Source organism: Stigmatopora argus, chromosome 19 (assembly GCF_051989625.1).
Source record: "Stigmatopora argus isolate UIUO_Sarg chromosome 19, RoL_Sarg_1.0, whole genome shotgun sequence".
Lineage (NCBI taxonomy): Eukaryota > Metazoa > Chordata > Actinopteri > Syngnathiformes > Syngnathidae > Stigmatopora > Stigmatopora argus.
In genome coordinates, this window is record NC_135405.1 from 12,381,219 (window position 1) to 12,407,297 (window position 26,079).

Here is a 26,079-nt window from a genome sequence, read left to right on the forward strand (position 1 = left end):
CAAATCTTGCCTTTGGACCAGATGAAAGCGCACCCCTAAAAGCTCGGGGATCTCCGTTCTCAGCGTGCTACTAAAGAGCCCGACTCCCAAAACACAAGCTCCGCCCCCCCACCCCTCCACTCTTTTACCTTACCGCTTTGATCCGGCACCGACCCTCCTTTCCGCCTGTGATTTATTTGTTATGAAAGGTCCCGCCCACCTCGCCGCTCGCCCGCTTGCTCGCTTGCTCTTCCCATCTGCTCCCGCGTCGACGCCGCCATCTGAAAATAATCATGTTTTAGCCCCGTCCATATAGCGCTAGATAACTCAAGAACGAATGAAGGGATTTTGAAAGTAGAAAATTCCGTTTTCAGCCCGTTGGTGGCAGTGTGATCGTGACTGGTCGCCCACGATAGACGGGCGACCAGTTTAGGAAGGCGTTGCCAATGAAAGTTTTGAAAATGAATGGTTACATTTGGGGTCAAAGGTCACCGAGGGATTTTTTTTTTTGCAATAACTTGCCTATTTAACTCAAATTTGCATTGGTCGCCATGTAAGAATGGACAGGGTCAAAGGTCACGAGGTCAGAAATGTGGCGGTGCTTTGAATTTGGATGCTTAGGTGGAAATTCAGGATGCTTTGCTAGTTGGTCATCAAAAAAAACAAAGTTTATTTTGCTTTCAAAGTGCCTTTAATTGTCGAATTTAACATTATTATTATTTTTTTAAGCCCCCGAGAGGATTTTGTTCAGGTCAGCGAGGGAGACCGGTCACGGCAACGGTAGTACGGCCGCGAGTTGGGGGGGCCGGAGCTGCTGGAAGTGGGTCACAGTGGCGCACTGACTTGATTGGAAGTGACGTGCGTTCGGGGACGGAGGGTGGAGGGGCGCGGGGGGTGACGTCACTTGCTCTTCTTACGCACGGAACACACTACAGCTTCATTGACCATGTCAACACAAAAGGATTTTTACCAGCTACTTTGTTCAACTAAAAAAAAAACCTATGTTGCACTTTAATGCTAGTCCAAAACTATGGAAACAACGCGACTTATAGTCCGGAAAATACGGTACTTTGACGACAGTTGACTTAATTTCATGCTATTGTTTTTTTTAAATGCACATTTACTTTTTATTATAAATAAATTAGTCTGGACTTTTTCCAATGTATTTTGATAGTGCAACACTTTTTTGTAAAAAAAAATACTTTAATGGTTAAACAAAAAACTTAAATAATTTTTAAAAAATGAAGGAAAAAATAACACAAAAATAGTAAGAGAACCTGTACATTAAAAAAAAATCTGTTATGCCAATGTCTATCTTTGTCAATGGCAGTAAAACGTAAGCTTTTCCTCAGCCAATAAGAGAGCAAGGTTGAAGAACCTTCGCCCTAATCGGCTTGCGTTCTGGCCGAAGGTCAACTGGGCATCAAATGAGTGCAGATTAGCGGGTCGCAGGGCAAAAGCGGCAGATTAGCGACATCCCGCTCTTTAACCACGCCCACCTTTTGGCTGTTACCACTTGCCCGCGCTAGCAAAAAACACCAAGCACGCATGCTAACGGAAACTTTTGCAAATAAAAGTCCAAATCCAACAAAGACGAGAATGTGGTCAGGTGCCTCGACTCGTCTCGCTTCTCGCCGAACAAAAGCGACTGACTCGGGCTTTGATGGCGTCGGGAATTAAACGCGGCTTTTTCAGAGGACGTCCCCGCTTTGAACCCGCGTTGGCGTAATTGGCCGACGTGACGGAGGCGTGACGCTTGTTTACCGCGTTTGAACGCAAGGAAAAGCGATGTTGAAAATGGGATGTGTTGCACTAGATATGATTTTTGATTTAAGTCATTTAATTTAAACAAAACAAAACCATATAACATGTTTTATCTGCACTTTCTCTCTATTTTTTAAGTGTTTTTTTTTTACCTTGTCCAATTTAATTCCCACCTAAAAACATTGACATGTGCATCATTTTACAAAGGCCTGGATCTTTTAAATGTATGTAATGTCACTTTTCAAAAATACTTTGTCCCCTCCATACATTAAAAAAATAATTTTGCTTCAGCAAAAAAAAAAAAAATCCCAGCTCACAAAAAGTCTAAATAGAAAAACAATTCATCCAAAGTAGAAATTTTAAGCAAACAACTGGGCAATTTTTTTTTGTAACTAGGTCTACAATGTCTTCTGTGTCTGTGTTGCTACTGCAACCAAGGCAATTTCCCCAATCAGGATGAAATAAAGTTCTAATCTAAACCAAGTGTGCTTTGCTCCACTGCAAAACACAATGAACTCTGGCTGCTTCTCCATTTTGACGTCTTTTGAAATGCTAATGTGGTCTCCTCCCTTCTTTTCTCTCGCTGCAGATTCCTCCTCCAACTACATCCGGCAGCTGGAGACCAAAGTGCGAATCTTGGAGGATGACAACAACAAGCTCCTGTCGCAGGTGAGCCGACTTGACCCAGAACCATCTCAGAAAAATTACCCATTCGCAACGTCACGCCATCTTAAATCGGGTCAAAAACGTTTGGAAATATCTTTATTTACACGTTTAAACTCGTCCAATTCATTTTGAAGCCCCCAAAACATTTGTTCCTAGCCAATGGGACCCAATCTATGTTTCCGTACTTGAATTATGGGCCCCTAGTTGGTTGGGATAAGCTCCGGCACCCCCAAAATTATCGTGAAAACTGGCAGAATGGAAATTCTTTTAAATAAATGACGTCTGGCAAAAAAATGACAATAGAACAGAAAAACATCAAAATACTGTAAACGGCTAAGAAAGTGATTCACTTTTATTTTGAAAGGATTGGTTTAAAATGTTTTTTACTTGTTAACCCTTAGAAAGTGATTCACTTTTATTCTGAAAGGATTGGTTTAAAATATGGCAAACTTGTTAACCATTAAAAAGGGATTCTCTTTTATTCTGAAAGGATTTGGTTTAAAATGTTTTTTTACGTGTCAACCCTTAGAAAGTGATTCGCTTTTATTTTGAAAGGATTGGTTTAAACGTTTTTTACTTGTTAACCCTTAGAAAGCGATTCACTTTTATTCTGAAAGGATTGGTTTAAAATATGGCAAACTTGTTAACCATTAAAAAGGGATTCTCTTTTATCCTGAAAGGATTTGGTTTAAAAAGTTTTTTTACCTGTCAACCCTTAGAAAGTGATTCGCTTTTATTTTGAAAGAATTGGTTTAAAATGTTTTTTTACGTGTCAACCCTTACCAAGTGATTAGCTTTTATTCTGAAAGGATTGCTTCAAAATGTTGCAAATTTGTTAACTCTTAGAAAGGGATTCGCTTTTATTCTGAAAGTGAACTATTTTCCAGACTTGGTTCAACACGTTGCAAAGTTTAATTATTTTTTGGACTTGTTAGCGGATTTCCTGCTCGCCGTTTTTCGCCATCCATCCTATTGAAACACGCGGCCATTCGGCGCCGCTTCCAAACCAATCGAGCGCCTTTTAATCTGCCGCCGTTCGACGTTTGAACCCTTCCAGAGGAATCTTTTATTTTTTTTTTGTAGTCTTTGGCGGATGTCTCCTCGCCGCCGTCGATCCATGTTTTATTCATGGCGGAGGCTTCAATGGCGAGCATCGGTTAGCGCCCGTGGCAATTCGGCGACGTTAACCTCTCCGCGACTCCGCCCGCGTCGGGGGTGGGGGGGCGGCGGCGTTTGGGGAATCTGACGGGGTTCAACGCCAGGTCGCGTCTGTCGGGTGGAAAAGGGAAAGACAACGTCTGAAAATCTCATTCTTGTTCTTGTGTTGTTGTTCTTTTGAATGATTTAACTTGCTATTTCCAACTGTTTTTGCTTTTGCAGGCACATAACCGTTATAGTTTATCACAGATACCAATGAAGAAGGTAAATGTCGCTTTTTTAGGCGCTCTAATTTTCTCTCTGGTGGCGGAATTTGAAGAATTGATCGTTAAATGACTAACTTATCAAATTGATCAACCTCTTCTCCAATCAATTATTCTTTTTCACTTAACTCCTCAAATGTATTGACTTATTTTCCAATCGATCATCGGCTCCGAATTCTCCTCTCTGAATAACAATCAATATTCAGTCGTTTTAAAATTTAATTTTACTTGGGAAATATTCATAGTGCAACTTTTTGCGTTTCAAGGCATATTTGCTGATAAAATCTAATGTAAAACCCAGATAGATGAAAAATTCTGCATATTTGTATAAGCACCCAAAAGCATAACCATAACACTTTGATAGTTGATATAATTTTTAATAAAGTAATCACTTTTTATAGCCTCTGCAAGCATCAACCAATGTATTGAATTTAATGCTTTTATTGTCATTATACAAGTAGAAATATATTTAAAGTTCACAGATAACAACAACCACAAATAGAGAAATAATAACAACAAATAATCCATAAGTCATAAATAAGTCAACATAATAAGAAGTCAACCACATAATAATTAGGAAACTGTGCAAATAACAGCAACAAACAAACAGATAAATAATACTAATACTTACGTAATCAAAAAATAATAAATATAATCAATAAGTAATAAATAAATCAACATAGTAGGTAGTCAAGCACATACGTAGGAAAGTGCAAATAACAGCAACAAACAAATGAATAAATAATACTAATGCTTAAATAATCAATGTATAAGTAGTCAACATAAATAAGTAGTTCACATAAAAAATCAGTAGGCAACATAATAATTAAGTAGTCAACATAATAAATAAGTAGTCAACATAATACATAAGTAGTCAACTAAATAAATAAGTAGTCAACATAATAAATAAGTAGTCAACATAATACATAAGTAGTCAACATAAATAAGTGGTCACATATTAAATAAGTAGTCAACAAAATAAATAAGTAGTCAACATAATACATAAGTAGTCAACATAATAAATAAGTGGTCAACATAATAAATAAGTAGTCAACATAATAAAGTGGTCACATAAATTAGTAGGTATGAAATGTTAGTTTGTTGTTCAAGAGTAAACCTTTATCGCATTTAAATGGATGTTTTATTATGATATGGTGTGACTGACTAGATTAGTTATATATCAACAATTATTTCATTGTGACAATCTATCGCCTCCTACTGAAATGTGCTATCGCGACAAGCCTAAAACAATAACAACCGTTTCTTGATAAAATAATTGTTTGTGTCCTCATTGGTTCAATTTCCTCCGTCGTCTTTTTTCTGGGCTCGCCGACGCCGTCGTTAATATTTCATTCTCCGAGAACCATCTATAATTCATCGGTGCTTTCTTTGAACAACTTTTGTTTTTTTCTGTTGTTGTTTTTGTCGGCATGATTGAATAAAAAAAGTGTCATGGGTGGGCCTCCCTCCTGCGGGGGGGGGGGGGTTAGCGGGTTATGCTAGTCAAACTTCCCGCAGGGAACAAAAGTCTCTTATCGCAGGAATGTTGACCTTCTTGATAGCATTGTGGGGAGGAATTCGCTAGCTGCCATTGACATCCACTCCAGTCCAGCGCCCAAATGTTTGATTTTTAAGGTAAAAAACAACAAAAAAATGTCCAACACCACCAGCTCTTGTCCTTGGCGTGACTAAAGATAGACGCTCGCTAGCCGCCGGGCGACGGCGATCTTATTATTCCCATGAGATCATCGATGGGTTTGTTTCACTCCAGCGGACGTGACATTTTGCCGGCCGCCGATCCTCGCAGACGTCGGGGCGCGTTTTTGAAAAGCGACGGGAAAAGGTTAGCGGGACGCCGAGTGTGCGCTCGGGAGATAACGGGCGACAAGCGCCGCGCTATAAATAGCGTGCCGTGCGGTCAAGGGCGACGAGAACGTAGCGTCCGGGAGCTTTTAAGTTGGATACCAATCGGGAAAAAAAAATGCCTGGGAAATATTGTCCCGCCCCCTTTTTTTTGGGATGATTACTTGGTGACGGGTCAAATTCAATCTCATCTAACTATCTAAGATTTAAGAGTTTGGCTGCCTTTCCGCTCGGGCTATTTGCTTCTAATCCTGGGATGCAGGTTCAAATTGTGTGTGTGTGTGTGTGTGTGTTTGTCATTGTGCCTGTTTGTTTACATGCGTATTCCTGATGGTGTGTGTGTGTGTGTGTGTGTGTTTTTAGTGTAATCCAGGTGACCTGCGAGCCCTGCGGAAAGGAATGAGTCTGTACCACTCCGAGTCGCAGCTGTCCTCGCTGCCCCAACGCCAGGACGCCGTGCATAACGTGGTGAGTGCGCGCATACACACAAACACACACACGCACACACACTTAGGCCTTGAAACATGGCAAATGCAAAAGAGTCACGTTTTTTGGTTAGCTCTACTAATCATAGTCGTTTTTTAAAGAAAAAAAGCCTTACTATACTATGTCGTTTTTTAAGAAAAATAGCTTAAATATACTGTGTTTTTTAAAGAAAAAAAGCCTTACTATACTAAGTCTTTTTTAAAGAAAAAAGCCCTACAATACTATGTCGTTTTTAAGAGAAAAAAGCCTTACTATACTGTGTCGTTTTTTAAAGAAAAAAAGCCTTACTATATACTATGTCGTTTTTTAAGAAAAATAGCCTTACTATACTATGTCATTTTTTAAAGAAAAAAGCCTTACTATACTTTGTCGTTTTTTAAGAAAAATAGCCTTACTATACTATGTCATTTTTTAAAGAAAAAAGCCTTACTATACTATGTTGTTTTTTAAGAAAAATAGCCTTACTATGTTTTTAAGAAAAAAAAGCCTTACTATATACTATGTCGTTTTTTAAGAAAAATAGCCTTACTATTCTGTCATTTTTTAAAGAAAAAAGCCTTACTATACTTTGTCGTTTTTTAAAGAAAAATAGCCTTACTATACTATGTCATTTTTAAAAAAAAAATAGCCTTACTATACTATGTCGTTTTTTGAAAAAAATAGCCTTACTATACTATGTCATTTTTTTAAAGAAAAAAGCCTTACTATACTATGTCGTTTTTAAAGAAAAATAGCCTTACTATACTATGTCGTTTTTTAAAGAAAAAAGCCTTACTATACTATGTCGTTTTTTAAGAAAAATAGCCTTACTATACTATGTCATTTTTTAAAGAAAAAAGCCTTACTATACTATGTCGTTTTTTAAGAAAAATAGCCTTACTATACTATGTCGTTTTTTGAAAAAAATAGCCTTACTATACTATGTCATTTTTTTAAAGAAAAAAGCCTTACTATACTATGTCGTTTTTTAAGAAAAATAGCCTTACTATACTATGTCGTTTTTTAAAGAAAAAAGCCTTACTATACTATGTCGTTTTTTAAAGAAAAAAGCCTTACTATACTATGTCGTTTTTTAAGAAAAATAGCCTTACTATACTATGTCGTTTTTTGAAAAAAATAGCCTTACTATACTATGTCATTTTTTTAAAGAAAAAAGCCTTTCTATACTATGTCGTTTTTTAAGAAAAATAGCCTTACTATACTATGTCGTTTTTTGAAAAAAATAGCCTTACTATACTATGTCGTTTTTTAAAGAAAAAAGCCTTACTATACTATGTCGTTTTTTAAGAAAAATAGCCTTACTATACTATGTCGTTTTTAAAGAAAAATAGCCTTACTATACTATGTCATTTTTTAAAGAAAAATAGCCTTACTATACTATGCCGTTTTTTGAAAAAAATAGCCTTACTATACTATGTCATTTTTTTAAAGAAAAAAGCCTTACTATACTATGTCGTTTTTTAAGAAAAATAGCCTTACTATACTATGTCATTTTTTAAAGAAAAAAGCCTTACTATACTATGTCGTTTTTTAAGAAAAATAGCCTTACTATACTATGTCGTTTTTTGAAAAAAATAGCCTTACTATACTATGTCATTTTTTAAAGAAAAAAGCCTTACTATACTATGTCATTTTTTAAAGAAAAATAGCCTTACTATACTGTCGTTTTTTGAAAAAAATAGCCTTACTATACTATGTCATTTTTTAAAGAAAAAAGCCTTACTATACTATGTCGTTTTTTAAGAAAAATAGCCTTACTATACTATGTCATTTTTTAAAGAAAAAAGCCTTACTATACTATGTCGTTTTTTAAGAAAAATAGCCTTACTATACTATGTCGTTTTTTGAAAAAAATAGCCTTACTATACTATGTCATTTTTTTAAAGAAAAAAGCCTTACTATACTATGTCGTTTTTTAAGAAAAATAGCCTTACTATACTATGTCGTTTTTTAAAGAAAAAAGCCTTACTATACTATGTCGTTTTTTAAAGAAAAAAGCCTTACTATACTATGTCGTTTTTTAAGAAAAATAGCCTTACTATACTATGTCGTTTTTTGAAAAAAATAGCCTTACTATACTATGTCATTTTTTTAAAGAAAAAAGCCTTACTATACTATGTCGTTTTTTAAGAAAAATAGCCTTACTATACTATGTCGTTTTTTGAAAAAAATAGCCTTACTATACTATGTCGTTTTTTAAAGAAAAAAGCCTTACTATACTATGTCGTTTTTTAAGAAAAATAGCCTTACTATACTATGTCGTTTTTTGAAAAAAATAGCCTTACTATACTATGTCATTTTTTTAAAGAAAAAAGCCTTACTATACTATGTTGTTTTTTAAGAAAAATAGCCTTACTATACTATATCGTTTTTTAAAGAAAAAAGCCTTACTATACTATGTCGTTTTTTAAGAAATATAGCCTTACTATACTATGTCATTTTTTAAAGAAAAAAGCCTTACTATACTATGTCGTTTTTTAAGAAAAATAGCCTTACTATACTATGTCGTTTTTTGAAAAAAATAGCCTTACTATACTATGTCATTTTTTTAAAGAAAAAAGCCTTACTATACTATGTCGTTTTTTAAGAAAAATAGCCTTACTATACTATGTCGTTTTTTAAAGAAAAAAGCCTTACTATACTATGTCGTTTTTTAAAGAAAAAAGCCTTACTATACTATGTCGTTTTTTAAGAAAAATAGCCTTACTATACTATGTCGTTTTTTGAAAAAAATAGCCTTACTATACTATGTCATTTTTTTAAAGAAAAAAGCCTTACTATACTATGTCGTTTTTTAAGAAAAATAGCCTTACTATACTATGTCGTTTTTTGAAAAAAATAGCCTTACTATACTATGTCGTTTTTTAAAGAAAAAAGCCTTACTATACTATGTCGTTTTTTAAGAAAAATAGCCTTACTATACTATGTCGTTTTTTGAAAAAAATAGCCTTACTATACTATGTCATTTTTTTAAAGAAAAAAGCCTTACTATACTATGTTGTTTTTTAAGAAAAATAGCCTTACTATACTATGTCGTTTTTTAAAGAAAAAAGCCTTACTATACTATGTCGTTTTTTAAGAAAAATAGCCTTACTATACTATGTCATTTTTTAAAGAAAAAAGCCTTACTATACTATGTCGTTTTTTAAGAAAAATAGCCTTACTATACTATGTCGTTTTTTGAAAAAAATAGCCTTACTATACTATGTCATTTTTTTAAAGAAAAAAGCCTTACTATACTATGTCGTTTTTTAAGAAAAATAGCCTTACTATACTATGTCGTTTTTTAAAGAAAAAAGCCTTACTATACTATGTCGTTTTTTAAAGAAAAAAGCCTTACTATACTATGTCGTTTTTTAAGAAAAATAGCCTTACTATACTATGTCGTTTTTTGAAAAAAATAGCCTTACTATACTATGTCATTTTTTTAAAGAAAAAAAGCCTTACTATACTATGTCGTTTTTTAAGAAAAATAGCCTTACTATACTATGTCGTTTTTAAAGAAAAATAGCCTTACTATACTATGTCATTTTTTAAAGAAAAATAGCCTTACTATACTATGCCGTTTTTTGAAAAAAATAGCCTTACTATACTATGTCATTTTTTTAAAGAAAAAAGCCTTACTATACTATGTCGTTTTTTAAGAAAAATAGCCTTACTATACTATGTCATTTTTTAAAGAAAAAAGCCTTACTATACTATGTCGTTTTTTAAGAAAAATAGCCTTACTATACTATGTCGTTTTTTGAAAAAAATAGCCTTACTATACTATGTCATTTTTTAAAGAAAAAAGCCTTGCTATACTATGTCGTTTTTAAAAAAAAAAGCCTTACTATACTATGTCGTTTTTTGAAAAAAATAGCCTTACTATACTATGTCGTTTTTTAAAGAAAAAAGCCTTACTATACTATGTCGTTTTTTAAGAAAAATAGCCTTACTATACTATGTCGTTTTTAAAGAAAAATAGCCTTACTATACTATGTCATTTTTTAAAGAAAAATAGCCTTACTATACTGTCGTTTTTTGAAAAAAATAGCCTTACTATACTATGTCATTTTTTTAAAGAAAAAAGCCTTACTATACTATGTCGTTTTTTAAGAAAAATAGCCTTACTATACTATGTCATTTTTTAAAGAAAAAAGCCTTACTATACTATGTCGTTTTTTAAGAAAAATAGCCTTACTATACTATGTCGTTTTTTGAAAAAAATAGCCTTACTATACTATGTCATTTTTTTAAAGAAAAAAGCCTTACTATACTATGTCGTTTTTTAAGAAAAATAGCCTTACTATACTATGTCGTTTTTTAAAGAAAAAAGCCTTACTATACTATGTCGTTTTTTAAAGAAAAAAGCCTTACTATACTATGTCGTTTTTTAAGAAAAATAGCCTTACTATACTATGTCGTTTTTTGAAAAAAATAGCCTTACTATACTATGTCATTTTTTTAAAGAAAAAAGCCTTACTATACTATGTCGTTTTTTAAGAAAAATAGCCTTACTATACTATGTCGTTTTTTGAAAAAAATAGCCTTACTATACTATGTCGTTTTTTAAAGAAAAAAGCCTTACTATACTATGTCGTTTTTTAAGAAAAATAGCCTTACTATACTATGTCGTTTTTAAAGAAAAATAGCCTTACTATACTATGTCATTTTTTAAAGAAAAATAGCCTTACTATACTATGTCGTTTTTTGAAAAAAATAGCCTTACTATACTATGTCATTTTTTTAAAGAAAAAAGCCTTACTATACTATGTCGTTTTTTAAGAAAAATAGCCTTACTATACTATGTCATTTTTTAAAGAAAAAAGCCTTACTATACTATGTCGTTTTTTTAAGAAAAATAGCCTTACTATACTATGTCGTTTTTTGAAAAAAATAGCCTTACTATACTATGTCATTTTTTAAAGAAAAAAGCCTTACTATACTATGTCGTTTTTTTTAAAAAAAGCCTTACTATACTATGTCGTTTTTTGAAAAAAATAGCCTTACTATACTATGTCGTTTTTTAAAGAAAAAAGCCTTACTATACTATGTCGTTTTTTAAGAAAAATAGCCTTACTATACTATGTCATTTTTTAAAGAAAAAAGCCTTACTATACTATGTCGTTTTTTAAGAAAAATAGCCTTACTATACTATGTCGTTTTTTGAAAAAAATAGCCTTACTATACTATGTCATTTTTTTAAAGAAAAAAGCCTTACTATACTATGTCGTTTTTTAAGAAAAATAGCCTTACTATACTATGTCGTTTTTTAAAGAAAAAAGCCTTACTATACTATGTCGTTTTTTAAGAAAAATAGCCTTACTATACTATGTCGTTTTTAAAGAAAAATAGCCTTACTATACTATGTCATTTTTTAAAGAAAAAAGCCTTACTATACTATGTCGTTTTTTAAGAAAAATAGCCTTACTATACTATGTCATTTTTTAAAGAAAAAAGCCTTACTATACTATGTCGTTTTTTAAAAAAAAAAAGCCTTACTATACTATGTCGTTTTTTGAAAAAAATAGCCTTACTATACTATGTCGTTTTTTAAAGAAAAAAGCCTTACTATACTATGTCGTTTTTTAAGAAAAATAGCCTTACTATACTATGTCGTTTTTAAAGAAAAATAGCCTTACTATACTATGTCATTTTTTTAAAGAAAAAAGCCTTACTATACTATGTCGTTTTTTAAGAAAAATAGCCTTACTATACTATGTCATTTTTTAAAGAAAAAAGCCTTACTATACTATGTCGTTTTTTAAGAAAAATAGCCTTACTATACTATGTCGTTTTTTGAAAAAATAGCCTTACTATACTATGTCATTTTTTAAAGAAAAAAGCCTTACTATACTATGTCGTTTTTTTTAAAAAAAGCCTTACTATACTATGTCGTTTTTTGAAAAAAATAGCCTTACTATACTATGTCGTTTTTTAAAGAAAAAAGCCTTACTATACTATGTCGTTTTTTAAGAAAAATAGCCTTACTATACTATGTCATTTTTTAAAGAAAAAAGCCTTACTATACTATGTCGTTTTTTAAGAAAAATAGCCTTACTATACTATGTCGTTTTTTGAAAAAAATAGCCTTACTATACTATGTCATTTTTTTAAAGAAAAAAGCCTTACTATACTATGTCGTTTTTTAAGAAAAATAGCCTTACTATACTATGTCGTTTTTTAAAGAAAAAAGCCTTACTATACTATGTCGTTTTTTAAGAAAAATAGCCTTACTATACTATGTCGTTTTTAAAGAAAAATAGCCTTACTATACTATGTCATTTTTTAAAGAAAAATAGCCTTACTATACTATGTCATTTTTTAAAGAAAAATAGCCTTACTATACTATGTCGTTTTTTGAAAAAAATAGCCTTACTATACTATGTCATTTTTTAAAGAAAAATAGCCTTACTATACTATGTCGTTTTTTAAGAAAAATAGCCTTACTATACTATGTCATTTTTTAAAGAAAAAAGCCTTACTATACTATGTCGTTTTTTAAGAAAAATAGCCTTACTATACTATGTCGTTTTTTGAAAAAAATAGCCTTACTATACTATGTCATTTTTTTAAAGAAAAAAGCCTTACTATACTATGTCGTTTTTTAAGAAAAATAGCCTTACTATACTATGTCGTTTTTTAAAGAAAAAAGCCTTACTATACTATGTCAATTTTTAAAGAAAAAAGCCTTACTATACTATGTCGTTTTTTAAGAAAAATAGCCTTACTATACTATGTCGTTTTTTGAAAAAAATAGCCTTACTATACTATGTCATTTTTTTAAAGAAAAAAGCCTTACTATACTATGTCGTTTTTTAAGAAAAATAGCCTTACTATACTATGTCGTTTTTTGAAAAAAATAGCCTTACTATACTATGTCGTTTTTTAAAGAAAAAAGCCTTACTATACTATGTCGTTTTTTAAGAAAAATAGCCTTACTATACTATGTCGTTTTTAAAGAAAAATAGCCTTACTATACTATGTCATTTTTTAAAGAAAAATAGCCTTACTATACTATGTCGTTTTTTGAAAAAAATAGCCTTACTATACTATGTCATTTTTTAAAGAAAAATAGCCTTACTATACTATGTCGTTTTTTAAGAAAAATAGCCTTACTATACTATGTCATTTTTTAAAGAAAAAAGCCTTACTATACTATGTCGTTTTTTAAGAAAAATAGCCTTACTATACTATGTCGTTTTTTGAAAAAAATAGCCTTACTATACTATGTCATTTTTTTAAAGAAAAAAGCCTTACTATACTATGTCGTTTTTTAAGAAAAATAGCCTTACTATACTATGTCGTTTTTTAAAGAAAAAAGCCTTACTATACTATGTCAATTTTTAAAGAAAAAAGCCTTACTATACTATGTCGTTTTTTAAGAAAAATAGCCTTACTATACTATGTCGTTTTTTGAAAAAAATAGCCTTACTATACTATGTCATTTTTTTAAAGAAAAAAGCCTTACTATACTATGTCGTTTTTTAAGAAAAATAGCCTTACTATACTATGTCGTTTTTTGAAAAAAATAGCCTTACTATACTATGTCGTTTTTTAAAGAAAAAAGCCTTACTATACTATGTCGTTTTTTAAGAAAAATAGCCTTACTATACTATGTCGTTTTTAAAGAAAAATAGCCTTACTATACTATGTCATTTTTTAAAGAAAAATAGCCTTACTATACTATGTCGTTTTTTGAAAAAAATAGCCTTACTATACTATGTCATTTTTTTAAAGAAAAAAGCCTTACTATACTATGTCGTTTTTTAAGAAAAATAGCCTTACTATACTATGTCATTTTCTAAAGAAAAAAGCCTTACTATACTATGTCGTTTTTTAAGAAAAATAGCCTTACTATACTATGTCGTTTTTTGAAAAAAATAGCCTTACTATACTATGTCATTTTTTTAAAGAAAAAAGCCTTACTATACTATGTCGTTTTTTTAAAAAAAAAGCCTTACTATACTATATCGTTTTTTGAAAAAAATAGCCTTACTATACTATGTCGTTTTTTAAAGAAAAAAGCCTTACTATACTATGTCGTTTTTTAAGAAAAATAGCCTTACTATACTATGTCGTTTTTAAAGAAAAATAGCCTTACTATACTATGTCATTTTTTAAAGAAAAATAGCCTTACTATACTATGTCGTTTTTTGAAAAAAATAGCCTTACTATACCATGTCATTTTTTTAAAGAAAAAAGCCTTACTATACTGTGTCGTTTTTTAAGAAAAATAGCCTTACTATACTATGTCATTTTTTAAAGAAAAAAGCCTTACTATACTATGTCGTTTTTTAAGAAAAATAGCCTTACTATACTATGTCGTTTTTTGAAAAAAATAGCCTTACTATACTATGTCATTTTTTTAAAGAAAAAAGCCTTACTATACTATGCCGTTTTTTAAGAAAAATAGCCTTACTATACTATGTCGTTTTTTTGAAAAAAATAGCCTTACTATACTATGTCATTTTTTAAAGAAAAAAGCCTTACTATACTATGTCGTTTTTTTAAAAAAAAGCCTTACTATACTATGTCGTTTTTTAAGAAAAATAACCTTACTATACTATGTCGTTTTAAAACAAAAAAGCCTTACTATACTATGTCGTTTTTTAAAGAAAAAAGCCTTACTATACTATGTCATTTTTTAAGAAAAATAGCCTTACTATACTATGTCATTTTTAAAGAAAAAAGCCTTACTATACTATGTTGTTTTTTAAGAAAAATAGCCTTACTATACTATGTCGTTTTTTGAAAAAAATAGCCTTACTATACTATGTCGTTTTTTAAAGAAAAAAGCCTTACTATACTATGTCGTTTTTTGAAAAAAATAGCCTTACTATACTATGTCGTTTTTTAAAGAAAAAAGCCTTACTATACTATGTCGTTTTTTAAGCAAAATAGCCTTACTATACTATGTCAATTTTTAAGAAAAATAGCCTTACTATACTATGTCATTTTTTAAAGAAAAAAGCCTTACTATACTATGTTGTTTTTTAAGAAAAATAGCCTTACTATGTTTTTAAGAAAAAAAAGCCTTACTATATACTATGTCGTTTTTTAAGAAAAATAGCCTTACTATACTATGTCATTTTTTAAAGAAAAAAGCCTTACTATACTATGTCGTTTTTTAAGAAAAATAGCCTTACTATACTATGTCGTTTTTTGAAAAAAATAGCCTTACTATACTATGTCATTTTTTTAAAGAAAAAAGCCTTACTATACTATGTCGTTTTTTAAGAAAAATAGCCTTACTATACTATGTCGTTTTTTGAAAAAAATAGCCTTACTATACTATGTCGTTTTTTAAAGAAAAAAGCCTTACTATACTATGTCGTTTGTTAAGAAAAATAGCCTTACTATACTATGTCGTTTTTAAAGAAAAAATAGCCTTACTATACTATGTCATTTTTTAAAGAAAAATAGCCTTACTATACTATGTCGTTTTTTGAAAAAAATAGCCTTACTATACTATGTCATTTTTTTAAAGAAAAAAGCCTTACTATACTATGTCGTTTTTTAAGAAAAATAGCCTTACTATACTATGTCATTTTTTAAAGAAAAAAGCCTTACTATACTATGTCGTTTTTTAAGAAAAATAGCCTTACTATACTATGTCGTTTTTTGAAAAAAATAGCCTTACTATACTATGTCATTTTTTAAAGAAAAAAGCCTTACTATACTATGTCGTTTTTAAAAAAAAAAGCCTTACTATACTATGTCGTTTTTTGAAAAAAATAGCCTTACTATACTATGTCGTTTTTTAAAGAAAAAAGCCTTACTATACTATGTCGTTTTTTAAGAAAAATAGCCTTACTATACTATGTCGTTTTTAAAGAAAAATAGCCTTACTATACTATGTCATTTTTTAAAGAAAAATAGCCTTACTATACTATGTCGTTTTTTGTAAAAAATAGCCTTACTATACTATGTCATTTTTTTAAAGAAAAAAGCCTTACTATACTATGTCGTTTTTTAAGAAAAATAGCCTTACTATACTATGTCATTTTTTAAAGAAAAAAGCCTTACTATACTATGTCGTTTTTTAAGAAAAATAGCCTTACTATACTATGTCGTTTTTTGAAAAAAATAGCCTTACTATACTATGTCATTTTTTTAAAGAAAAAAGCCTTACTATACTATGTCGTTTTTTAAGAAAAATAGCCTTACTATACTATGTCGTTTTTTAAAGAAAAAAGCCTTACTATACTATGTCGTTTTTTAAGAAAAATAGCCTTACTATACTATGTCGTTTTTTGAAAAAAATAGCCTTACTATACTATGTCATTTTTTTAAAGAAAAAAGCCTTACTATACTATGTCGTTTTTTAAGAAAAATAGCCTTACTATACTATGTCGTTTTTTGAAAAAAATAGCCTTACTATACTATGTCGTTTTAAAAAAAAAAGCCTTACTATACTATGTCGTTTTTTAAGAAAAATAGCCTTACTATACTATGTCGTTTTTAAAGAAAAATAGCCTTACTATACTATGTCATTTTTTAAAGAAAAATAGCCTTACTATACTATGTCGTTTTTTGAAAAAAATAGCCTTACTATACTATGTCATTTTTTTAAAGAAAAAAGCCTTACTATACTATGTCGTTTTTTAAGAAAAATAGCCTTACTATACTATGTCATTTTTTTAAAGAAAAAAGCCTTACTATACTATGTCGTTTTTTAAAGAAAAATAGCCTTACTATACTATGTCGTTTTTTGAAAAAAATAGCCTTACTATACTATGTCATTTTTTAAAGAAAAAAGCCTTACTATACTATGTCGTTTTTTAAGAAAAATAACCTTACTATACTATGTCGTTTTTAAAACAAAAAAGCCTTACTATACTATGTCGTTTTTTAAAGAAAAAAGCCTTACTATACTATGTCATTTTTTAAGAAAAATAGCCTTACTATACTATGTCATTTTTAAAGAAAAAGCCTTACTATACTATGTTGTTTTTTAAGAAAAATAGCCTTACTATACTATGTCGTTTTTTGAAAAAAATAGCCTTACTATACTGTCGTTTTTTAAAGAAAAAAGCCTTACTATACTATGTCGTTTTTTGAAAAAAATAGCCTTACTATACTATGTCGTTTTTTAAAGAAAAAAGCCTTACTATACTATGTCGTTTTTTAAGAAAAATAGCCTTACTATACTATGTCAATTTTTAAGAAAAATAGCCTTACTATACTATGTCATTTTTTAAAGAAAAAAGCCTTACTATACTATGTTGTTTTTTAAGAAAAATAGCCTTACTATGTTTTTAAGAAAAAAAAGCCTTACTATATACTATGTCGTTTTTTAAGAAAAATAGCCTTACTATACTATGTCGTTTTTGGAAAAAAATAGCCTTACTATACTATGTCATTTTTTAAAGAAAAAAGCCTTACTATACTATGTCGTTTTTTTAAAAAAAAGCCTTACTATACTATGTCGTTTTTTGAAAAAAATAGCCTTACTATACTATGTCGTTTTTTAAAGAAAAAAGCCTTACTATACTATGTCGTTTTTTAAGAAAAATAGCCTTACTATACTATGTCGTTTTTAAAGAAAAATAGCCTTACTATACTATGTCATTTTTTAAAGAAAAATAGCCTTACTATACTATGTCGTTTTTTGAAAAAAATAGCCTTACTATACTATGTCATTTTTTAAAGAAAAATAGCCTTACTATACTATGTCGTTTTTTGAAAAAAATAGCCTTACTATACCATGTCATTTTTTAAAAGAAAAAAGCCTTACTATACTATGTCGTTTTTTAAGAAAAATAGCCTTACTATACTATGTCGTTTTTTGAAAAAAATAGCCTTACTATACTATGTCGTTTTTAAAAAAAAAAAGCCTTACTATACTATGTCGTTTTTTAAGAAAAATAGCCTTACTATACTATGTCGTTTTTAAAGAAAAATAGCCTTACTATACTATGTCATTTTTTAAAGAAAAATAGCCTTACTATACTATGTCGTTTTTTGAAAAAAATAGCCTTACTATACTATGTCATTTTTTTAAAGAAAAAAGCCTTACTATACTATGTCGTTTTTTAAGAAAAATAGCCTTACTATACTATGTCATTTTTTAAAGAAAAAAGCCTTACTATACTATGTCGTTTTTTAAGAAAAATAGCCTTACTATACTATGTCGTTTTTTGAAAAAAATAGCCTTACTATACTATGTCATTTTTTAAAGAAAAAAGCCTTACTATACTATGTCGTTTTTTAAAAAAAAAGCCTTACTATACTATGTCGTTTTTTGAAAAAAAATAGCCTTACTATACTATGTCGTTTTTTAAAGAAAAAAGCCTTACTATACTATGTCGTTTTTTAAGAAAAATAGCCTTACTATACTATGTCGTTTTTAAAGAAAAATAGCCTTACTATACTATGTCATTTTTTAAAGAAAAATAGCCTTACTATACTATGTCGTTTTTTGTAAAAAATAGCCTTACTATACTATGTCATTTTTTTAAAGAAAAAAGCCTTACTATACTATGTCGTTTTTTAAGAAAAATAGCCTTACTATACTATGTCATTTTTTAAAGAAAAAAGCCTTACTATACTATGTCGTTTTTTAAGAAAAATAGCCTTACTATACTATGTCGTTTTTTGAAAAAAATAGCCTTACTATACTATGTCATTTTTTTAAAGAAAAAAGCCTTACTATACTATGTCGTTTTTTAAGAAAAATAGCCTTACTATACTATGTCGTTTTTTAAAGAAAAAAGCCTTACTATACTATGTCGTTTTTTAAAGAAAAAAGCCTTACTATACTATGTCGTTTTTTAAGAAAAATAGCCTTACTATACTATGTCGTTTTTTGAAAAAAATAGCCTTACTATACTATGTCATTTTTTTAAAGAAAAAAGCCTTACTATACTATGTCGTTTTTTAAGAAAAATAGCCTTACTATACTATGTCGTTTTTTAAGAAAAATAGCCTTACTATACTATGTCGTTTTTTGAAAAAAATAGCCTTACTATACTATGTCGTTTTTAAAAAAAAAAGCCTTACTATACTATGTCGTTTTTTAAGAAAAATAGCCTTACTATACTATGTCGTTTTTAAAGAAAAATAGCCTTACTATACTATGTCATTTTTTAAAGAAAAATAGCCTTACTATACTATGTCGTTTTTTGAAAAAAATAGCCTTACTATACTATGTCATTTTTTTAAAGAAAAAAGCCTTACTATACTATGTCGTTTTTTAAGAAAAATAGCCTTACTATACTATGTCGTTTTTTGAAAAAAATAGCCTTACTATACTATGTCGTTTTTTAAAGAAAAAAGCCTTACTATACTATGTCGTTTTTTAAGAAAAATAGCCTTACTATACTATGTCATTTTTTTAAAGAAAAAAGCCTTACTATACTATGTCGTTTTTTAAAGAAAAATAGCCTTACTATACTATGTCGTTTTTTGAAAAAAATAGCCTTACTATACTATGTCGTTTTTAAAGAAAAAAGCCTTACTATACTATGTCGTTTTTTTAAAAAAAAGCCTTACTATACTATGTCGTTTCTTGAAAAAAATAGCCTTACTATACTATGTCGTTTTTAAAACAAAAAAGCCTTACTATACTATGTCGTTTTTTAAAGAAAAAAGCCTTACTATACTATGTCGTTTTTTAAAGAAAAAAGCCTTACTATACTATGTCATTTTTTAAGAAAAATAGCCTTACTATACTATGTCATTTTTTTAAAGAAAAAAGCCTTACTATACTATGTCGTTTTTTAAGAAAAATAGCCTTACTATACTATGTCGTTTTTTGAAAAAAATAGCCTTACTATACTATGTCGTTTTTTAAAGAAAAAAGCCTTACTATACTATGTCGTTTTTTAAGAAAAATAGCCTTACTATACTATGTCAATTTTTAAGAAAAATAGCCTTACTATACTATGTCATTTTTTTAAAGAAAAAAGCCTTACTATACTATGTTGTTTTTTTAAGAAAAATAGCCTTACTATGTTTTTAAGAAAAAAAAGCCTTACTATATACTATGTCGTTTTTAAAGAAAAATAGCCTTACTATACTATGTCATTTTTTTAAAGAAAAAGCCTTACTATACTATGTCGTTTTTTAAGAAAAATAGCCTTACTATACTATGTCATTTTTTAAAGAAAAAAGCCTTACTATACTATGTCGTTTTTTAAGAAAAATAGCCTTACTATACTATGTCGTTTTTGGAAAAAAATAGCCTTACTATACTATGTCATTTTTTAAAGAAAAAAGCCTTACTATACTATGTCGTTTTTTAAAGAAAAATAGCCTTACTATACTATGTCGTTTTTTGTAAAAAATAGCCTTACTATACTATGTCATTTTTTTAAAGAAAAAAGCCTTACTATACTATGTCGTTTTTTAAGAAAAATAGCCTTACTATACTATGTCATTTTTTAAAGAAAAAAGCCTTACTATACTATGTCGTTTTTTAAGAAAAATAGCCTTACTATACTATGTCGTTTTTTGAAAAAAATAGCCTTACTATACTATGTCATTTTTTTAAAGAAAAAAGCCTTACTATACTATGTCGTTTTTTAAGAAAAATAGCCTTACTATACTATGTCGTTTTTTAAAGAAAAAAGCCTTACTATACTATGTCGTTTTTTAAAGAAAAAAGCCTTACTATACTATGTCGTTTTTTAAGAAAAATAGCCTTACTATACTATGTCGTTTTTTGAAAAAAATAGCCTTACTATACTATGTCATTTTTTTAAAGAAAAAAGCCTTACTATACTATGTCGTTTTTTAAGAAAAATAGCCTTACTATACTATGTCGTTTTTTAAGAAAAATAGCCTTACTATACTATGTCGTTTTTTAAGAAAAATAGCCTTACTATACTATGTCATTTTTTTAAAGAAAAAAGCCTTACTATACTATGTCGTTTTTTAAAGAAAAAAAGCCTTACTATACTATGTCGTTTTTTGTAAAAAATAGCCTTACTATACTATGTCATTTTTTTAAAGAAAAAAGCCTTACTATACTATGTCGTTTTTTAAGAAAAATAGCCTTACTATACTATGTCATTTTTTAAAGAAAAAAGCCTTACTATACTATGTCGTTTTTTAAGAAAAATAGCCTTACTATACTATGTCGTTTTTTGAAAAAAATAGCCTTACTATACTATGTCATTTTTTTTAAAGAAAAAAGCCTTACTATACTATGTCGTTTTTTAAGAAAAATAGCCTTACTATACTATGTCGTTTTTTAAAGAAAAAAGCCTTACTATACTATGTCGTTTTTTAAAGAAAAAAGCCTTACTATACTATGTCGTTTTTTAAGAAAAATAGCCTTACTATACTATGTCGTTTTTTGAAAAAAATAGCCTTACTATACTATGTCATTTTTTTAAAGAAAAAAGCCTTACTATACTATGTCGTTTTTTAAGAAAAATAGCCTTACTATACTATGTCGTTTTTTAAGAAAAATAGCCTTACTATACTATGTCGTTTTTTGAAAAAAATAGCCTTACTATACTATGTCGTTTTTAAAAAAAAAAGCCTTACTATACTATGTCGTTTTTTAAGAAAAATAGCCTTACTATACTATGTCGTTTTTAAAGAAAAATAGCCTTACTATACTATGTCATTTTTTAAAGAAAAATAGCCTTACTATACTATGTCGTTTTTTGAAAAAAATAGCCTTACTATACTATGTCATTTTTTTAAAGAAAAAAGCCTTACTATACTATGTCGTTTTTTAAGAAAAATAGCCTTACTATACTATGTCGTTTTTTGAAAAAAATAGCCTTACTATACTATGTCATTTTTTAAAGAAAAAAGCCTTACTATACTATGTCGTTTTTTAAGAAAAATAGCCTTACTATACTATGTCATTTTTTTAAAGAAAAAAGCCTTACTATACTATGTCGTTTTTTAAAGAAAAATAGCCTTACTATACTATGTCGTTTTTTGAAAAAAATAGCCTTACTATACTATGTCATTTTTTAAAGAAAAAAGCCTTACTATACTATGTCGTTTTTAAAGAAAAAAGCCTTACTATACTATGTAGTTTTTTTAAAAAAAAGCCTTACTATACTATGTCGTTTTTTGAAAAAAATAGCCTTACTATACTATGTCGTTTTTAAAACAAAAAAGCCTTACTATACTATGTCGTTTTTTAAAGAAAAAAGCCTTACTATACTATGTCATTTTTTAAGAAAAATAGCCTTACTATACTATGTCATTTTTAAAGAAAAAGCCTTACTATACTATGTTGTTTTTTAAGAAAAATAGCCTTACTATACTATGTCGTTTTTTGAAAAAAATAGCCTTACTATACTGTCGTTTTTTAAAGAAAAAAGCCTTACTATACTATGTCGTTTTTTGAAAAAAATAGCCTTACTATACTATGTCGTTTTTTAAAGAAAAAAGCCTTACTATACTATGTCGTTTTTTAAGAAAAATAGCCTTACTATACTATGTCAATTTTTAAGAAAAATAGCCTTACTATACTATGTCATTTTTTTAAAGAAAAAAGCCTTACTATAATATGTTGTTTTTTTAAGAAAAATAGCCTTACTATGTTTTTAAGAAAAAAAAGCCTTACTATATACTATGTCGTTTTTAAAGAAAAATAGCCTTACTATACTATGTCATTTTTTAAAGAAAAATAGCCTTACTATACTATGTCGTTTTTTGAAAAAAATAGCCTTACTATACTATGTCATTTTTTTAAAGAAAAAAGCCTTACTATACTATGTCGTTTTTTAAGAAAAATAGCCTTACTATACTATGTCGTTTTTGGAAAAAAATAGCCTTACTATACTATGTCATTTTTTAAAGAAAAAAGCCTTACTATACTATGTTGTTTTTTTAAAAAAAAGCCTTACTATACTATGTCGTTTTTTGAAAAAAATAGCCTTACTATACTATGTCGTTTTTTAAAGAAAAAAGCCTTACTATACTATGTCGTTTTTTAAGAAAAATAGCCTTACTATACTATGTCGTTTTTAAAGAAAAATAGCCTTACTATACTATGTCATTTTTTAAAGAAAAATAGCCTTACTATACTATGTCGTTTTTTGAAAAAAATAGCCTTACTATACTATGTCATTTTTTAAAGAAAAAAGCCTTACTATACTATGTCGTTTTTTAAGAAAAATAGCCTTACTATACTATGTCGTTTTTTGAAAAAAATAGCCTTACTATACTATGTCATTTTTTCAAAGAAAAAAGCCTTACTATACTATGTCGTTTTTTAAGAAAAATAGCCTTACTATACTATGTTGTTTTTTAAAGAAAAAAGCCTTACTATACTATGTCGTTTTTTAAGAAAAATAGCCTTACTATACTATGTCGTTTTTAAAGAAAAATAGCCTTACTATACTATGTCATTTTTTAAGAAAAATAGCCTTACTATACTATGTCATTTTTAAAGAAAAAGCCTTACTATACTATGTTGTTTTTTAAGAAAAATAGCCTTACTATACTATGTCGTTTTTTGAAAAAAATAGCCTTACTATACTGTCGTTTTTTAAAGAAAAAAGCCTTACTATACTATGTCGTTTTTTGAAAAAAATAGCCTTACTATACTATGTCGTTTTTTAAAGAAAAAAGCCTTACTATACTATGTCGTTTTTTAAGAAAAAGCCTTACTATACTATGTCGTTTTTTAAGAAAAATAACCTTACTATACTATGTCGTTTTTAAAACAAAAAAGCCTTACTATACTATGTCGTTTTTTAAAGAAAAAAGCCTTACTATACTATGTCATTTTTTAAGAAAAATAGCCTTACTATACTATGTCATTTTTAAAGAAAAAGCCTTACTATACTATGTTGTTTTTTAAGAAAAATAGCCTTACTATACTATGTCGTTTTTTGAAAAAAATAGCCTTACTATACTATGTCGTTTTTTAAAGAAAAAAGCCTTACTATACTATGTCGTTTTTTGAAAAAAATAGCCTTACTATACTATGTCGTTTTTTAAAGAAAAAAGCCTTACTATACTATGTCGTTTTTTAAGAAAAATAGCCTTACTATACTATGTCAATTTTTAAGAAAAATAGCCTTACTATACTATGTCGTTTTTTAAAGAAAAAAGCCTTACTATACTATGTTGTTTTTTAAGAAAAATAGCCTTACTATGTTTTTAAGAAAAAAAGCCTTACTATATACTATGTCATTTTTTAAGAAAAATAGCCTTACTATACTATGTCGTTTTTTAAAGAAAAAAGCCTTACTATATACTATGTCATTTTTTAAGAAAAATAGCCTTACTATACTATGTCATTTTTTAAAGAAAAAAGCCTTACTATACTATGTCGTTTTTAAAGAAAAAAAAGCCTTACTATACTGTGTCGTTTTTTCAGAAAAAAAGCCTCACTATACCATGTCGTTTTTTAGGAAAAAGCCTTACTATACTATGTCGTTTTTTTTAAGAAAAATAGCCTTACTATACTATGTCGTTTTTTAAAGAAAAAAAGCCTTTTTTCTTTAAAAAAAACGACCTAGTATAGTAAGGCTTTTTTTCTTAAAAAACGACATAGAATAGTAAGGCTTTTTTTTCTTAAAAAACGACAGTCTAGTAAGGCTTTATTTCTCCAAAACTGACATAGTATATATAGTAAGGCTTTTTTTCTTAAAAACGAGTATAGTAAGGCTTTTTCTTAAAAAATATAGTATAGTAAGGCTTTTTTTCTTAAAAACGACAGTATAGTAAGGCTTTTTGCTTTAAAAAACGTCATACTAGTATAGTAAGGCGTTTTTCTTTAAAAATGACAGTATAATAGGGCCTTTTTTTCTTTAAAAAACGACATAGTATAGTAAGGCTTGTTTTCTTCAAAACTGACATAGTATATGTAGTAAGGCTTTATTTCTTAAAAAACGACATAGTATAGTAAGGCTTCTTTTTCTTAAAAAAAAAACGACATAGTATAATAACTTACTATAGTAAGGCTCTTTTCTTAAAAAACGACATGGTATAATAAAGCTTTTTTCTTAAAAAACGACATAGTACAGTAAGGCTTTTTTCATGGTCGATTTTTAGGGAAAAAAAGCCTAACAACAAATAGAAATGATAACTTTATTTAGTAGGAATACAAAGATTAAATGCTTGTGTAAAAAGGTAGGTCATAATTGAAGCACTGTTTCGACGAATAGATGTGGTTGTTTCTTACAGGGTACGGGCCGTCTCTCCACCAGCGAATCGTCTCCGGCCACGGGCTACCTGTCGTGCGTCCAAAAGCCCGAAGCGGTGGTGCACGCCATGAAGGTGGGTGTTGCTTTAGCCTTTAGTCCCGCCGTTGGAACGCTGCTCGGCAAAACGCCGCTTGCCGTTTGACCCCCGCAGGTGCTGGAGGTCCACGACAACTTGGACAAGCAACTTCCCGAAGACTACGAGGACGACCTAAGCGAGAAAGAGAAGGCTATCGTCCGGGAAATGTGCAACGTACGTACATCCACACACTTTCTGTTGTAGCTTTTATTTTGGGACATAAACCACACTTACACATTCACGTGTATATTCATGTGTGCCAGAGAACGTGTTGTTTATGTCCCAAAATATGTGCATGTACGTGTATATACACACGTGTATGTACACGCACATGTATATACATGTACATGTATGTATATACATGTACATGTATGTATATACATGTACATGTATGTATATACATGTACATGTACATGTATGTATGTATATACATGTATGTATGTATATACATGTACATGTATGTATGTATATACATGTACATGTATGTATGTATATACATGTACATGTATGTATGTATATACATGTACATGTATGTATGTATATACATGTACATGTATGTATGTATATACATGTACATGTATGTATGTATATACATGTACATGTATGTATGTATATACATGTACATGTATGTATGTATATACATGTACATGTATGTATGTATATACATGTACATGTATGTATGTATATACATGTACATGTATGTATGTAT

General features: G+C 28.9%; 2 protein-coding genes across 5 annotated transcripts in view; both read left to right on the forward strand.

Moving 5' to 3' along the window:
* stx7l (syntaxin 7-like) overlaps nt 1-1,911 on the forward strand; it is a 53,694-nt gene extending 51,783 nt beyond the window's left edge. The window contains exon 11 of the transcript XR_013296754.1: nt 1,900-1,911. The gene's annotated coding sequence lies outside the window, so the exon portion shown is untranslated. The remainder of the gene's footprint in view (nt 1-1,899) is intronic.
* The window catches only part of ccdc85cb (coiled-coil domain containing 85C, b), a 50,117-nt gene that overhangs the window by 18,389 nt on the left and 5,649 nt on the right, over nt 1-26,079 (forward strand). For 3 of the 4 annotated variants that reach the window (XM_077586673.1, XM_077586674.1, XM_077586675.1), the window contains 5 exons: nt 2,333-2,412; nt 3,790-3,831; nt 6,057-6,161; nt 25,275-25,367; nt 25,446-25,544. In XM_077586673.1, the coding sequence (XP_077442799.1) occupies nt 2,333-2,412; nt 3,790-3,831; nt 6,057-6,161; nt 25,275-25,367; nt 25,446-25,544 (419 nt within the window). The remainder of the gene's footprint in view (nt 1-2,332; nt 2,413-3,789; nt 3,832-6,056; nt 6,162-25,274; nt 25,368-25,445; nt 25,545-26,079) is intronic. The other variant, XM_077586676.1, reaches the window with a different exon arrangement.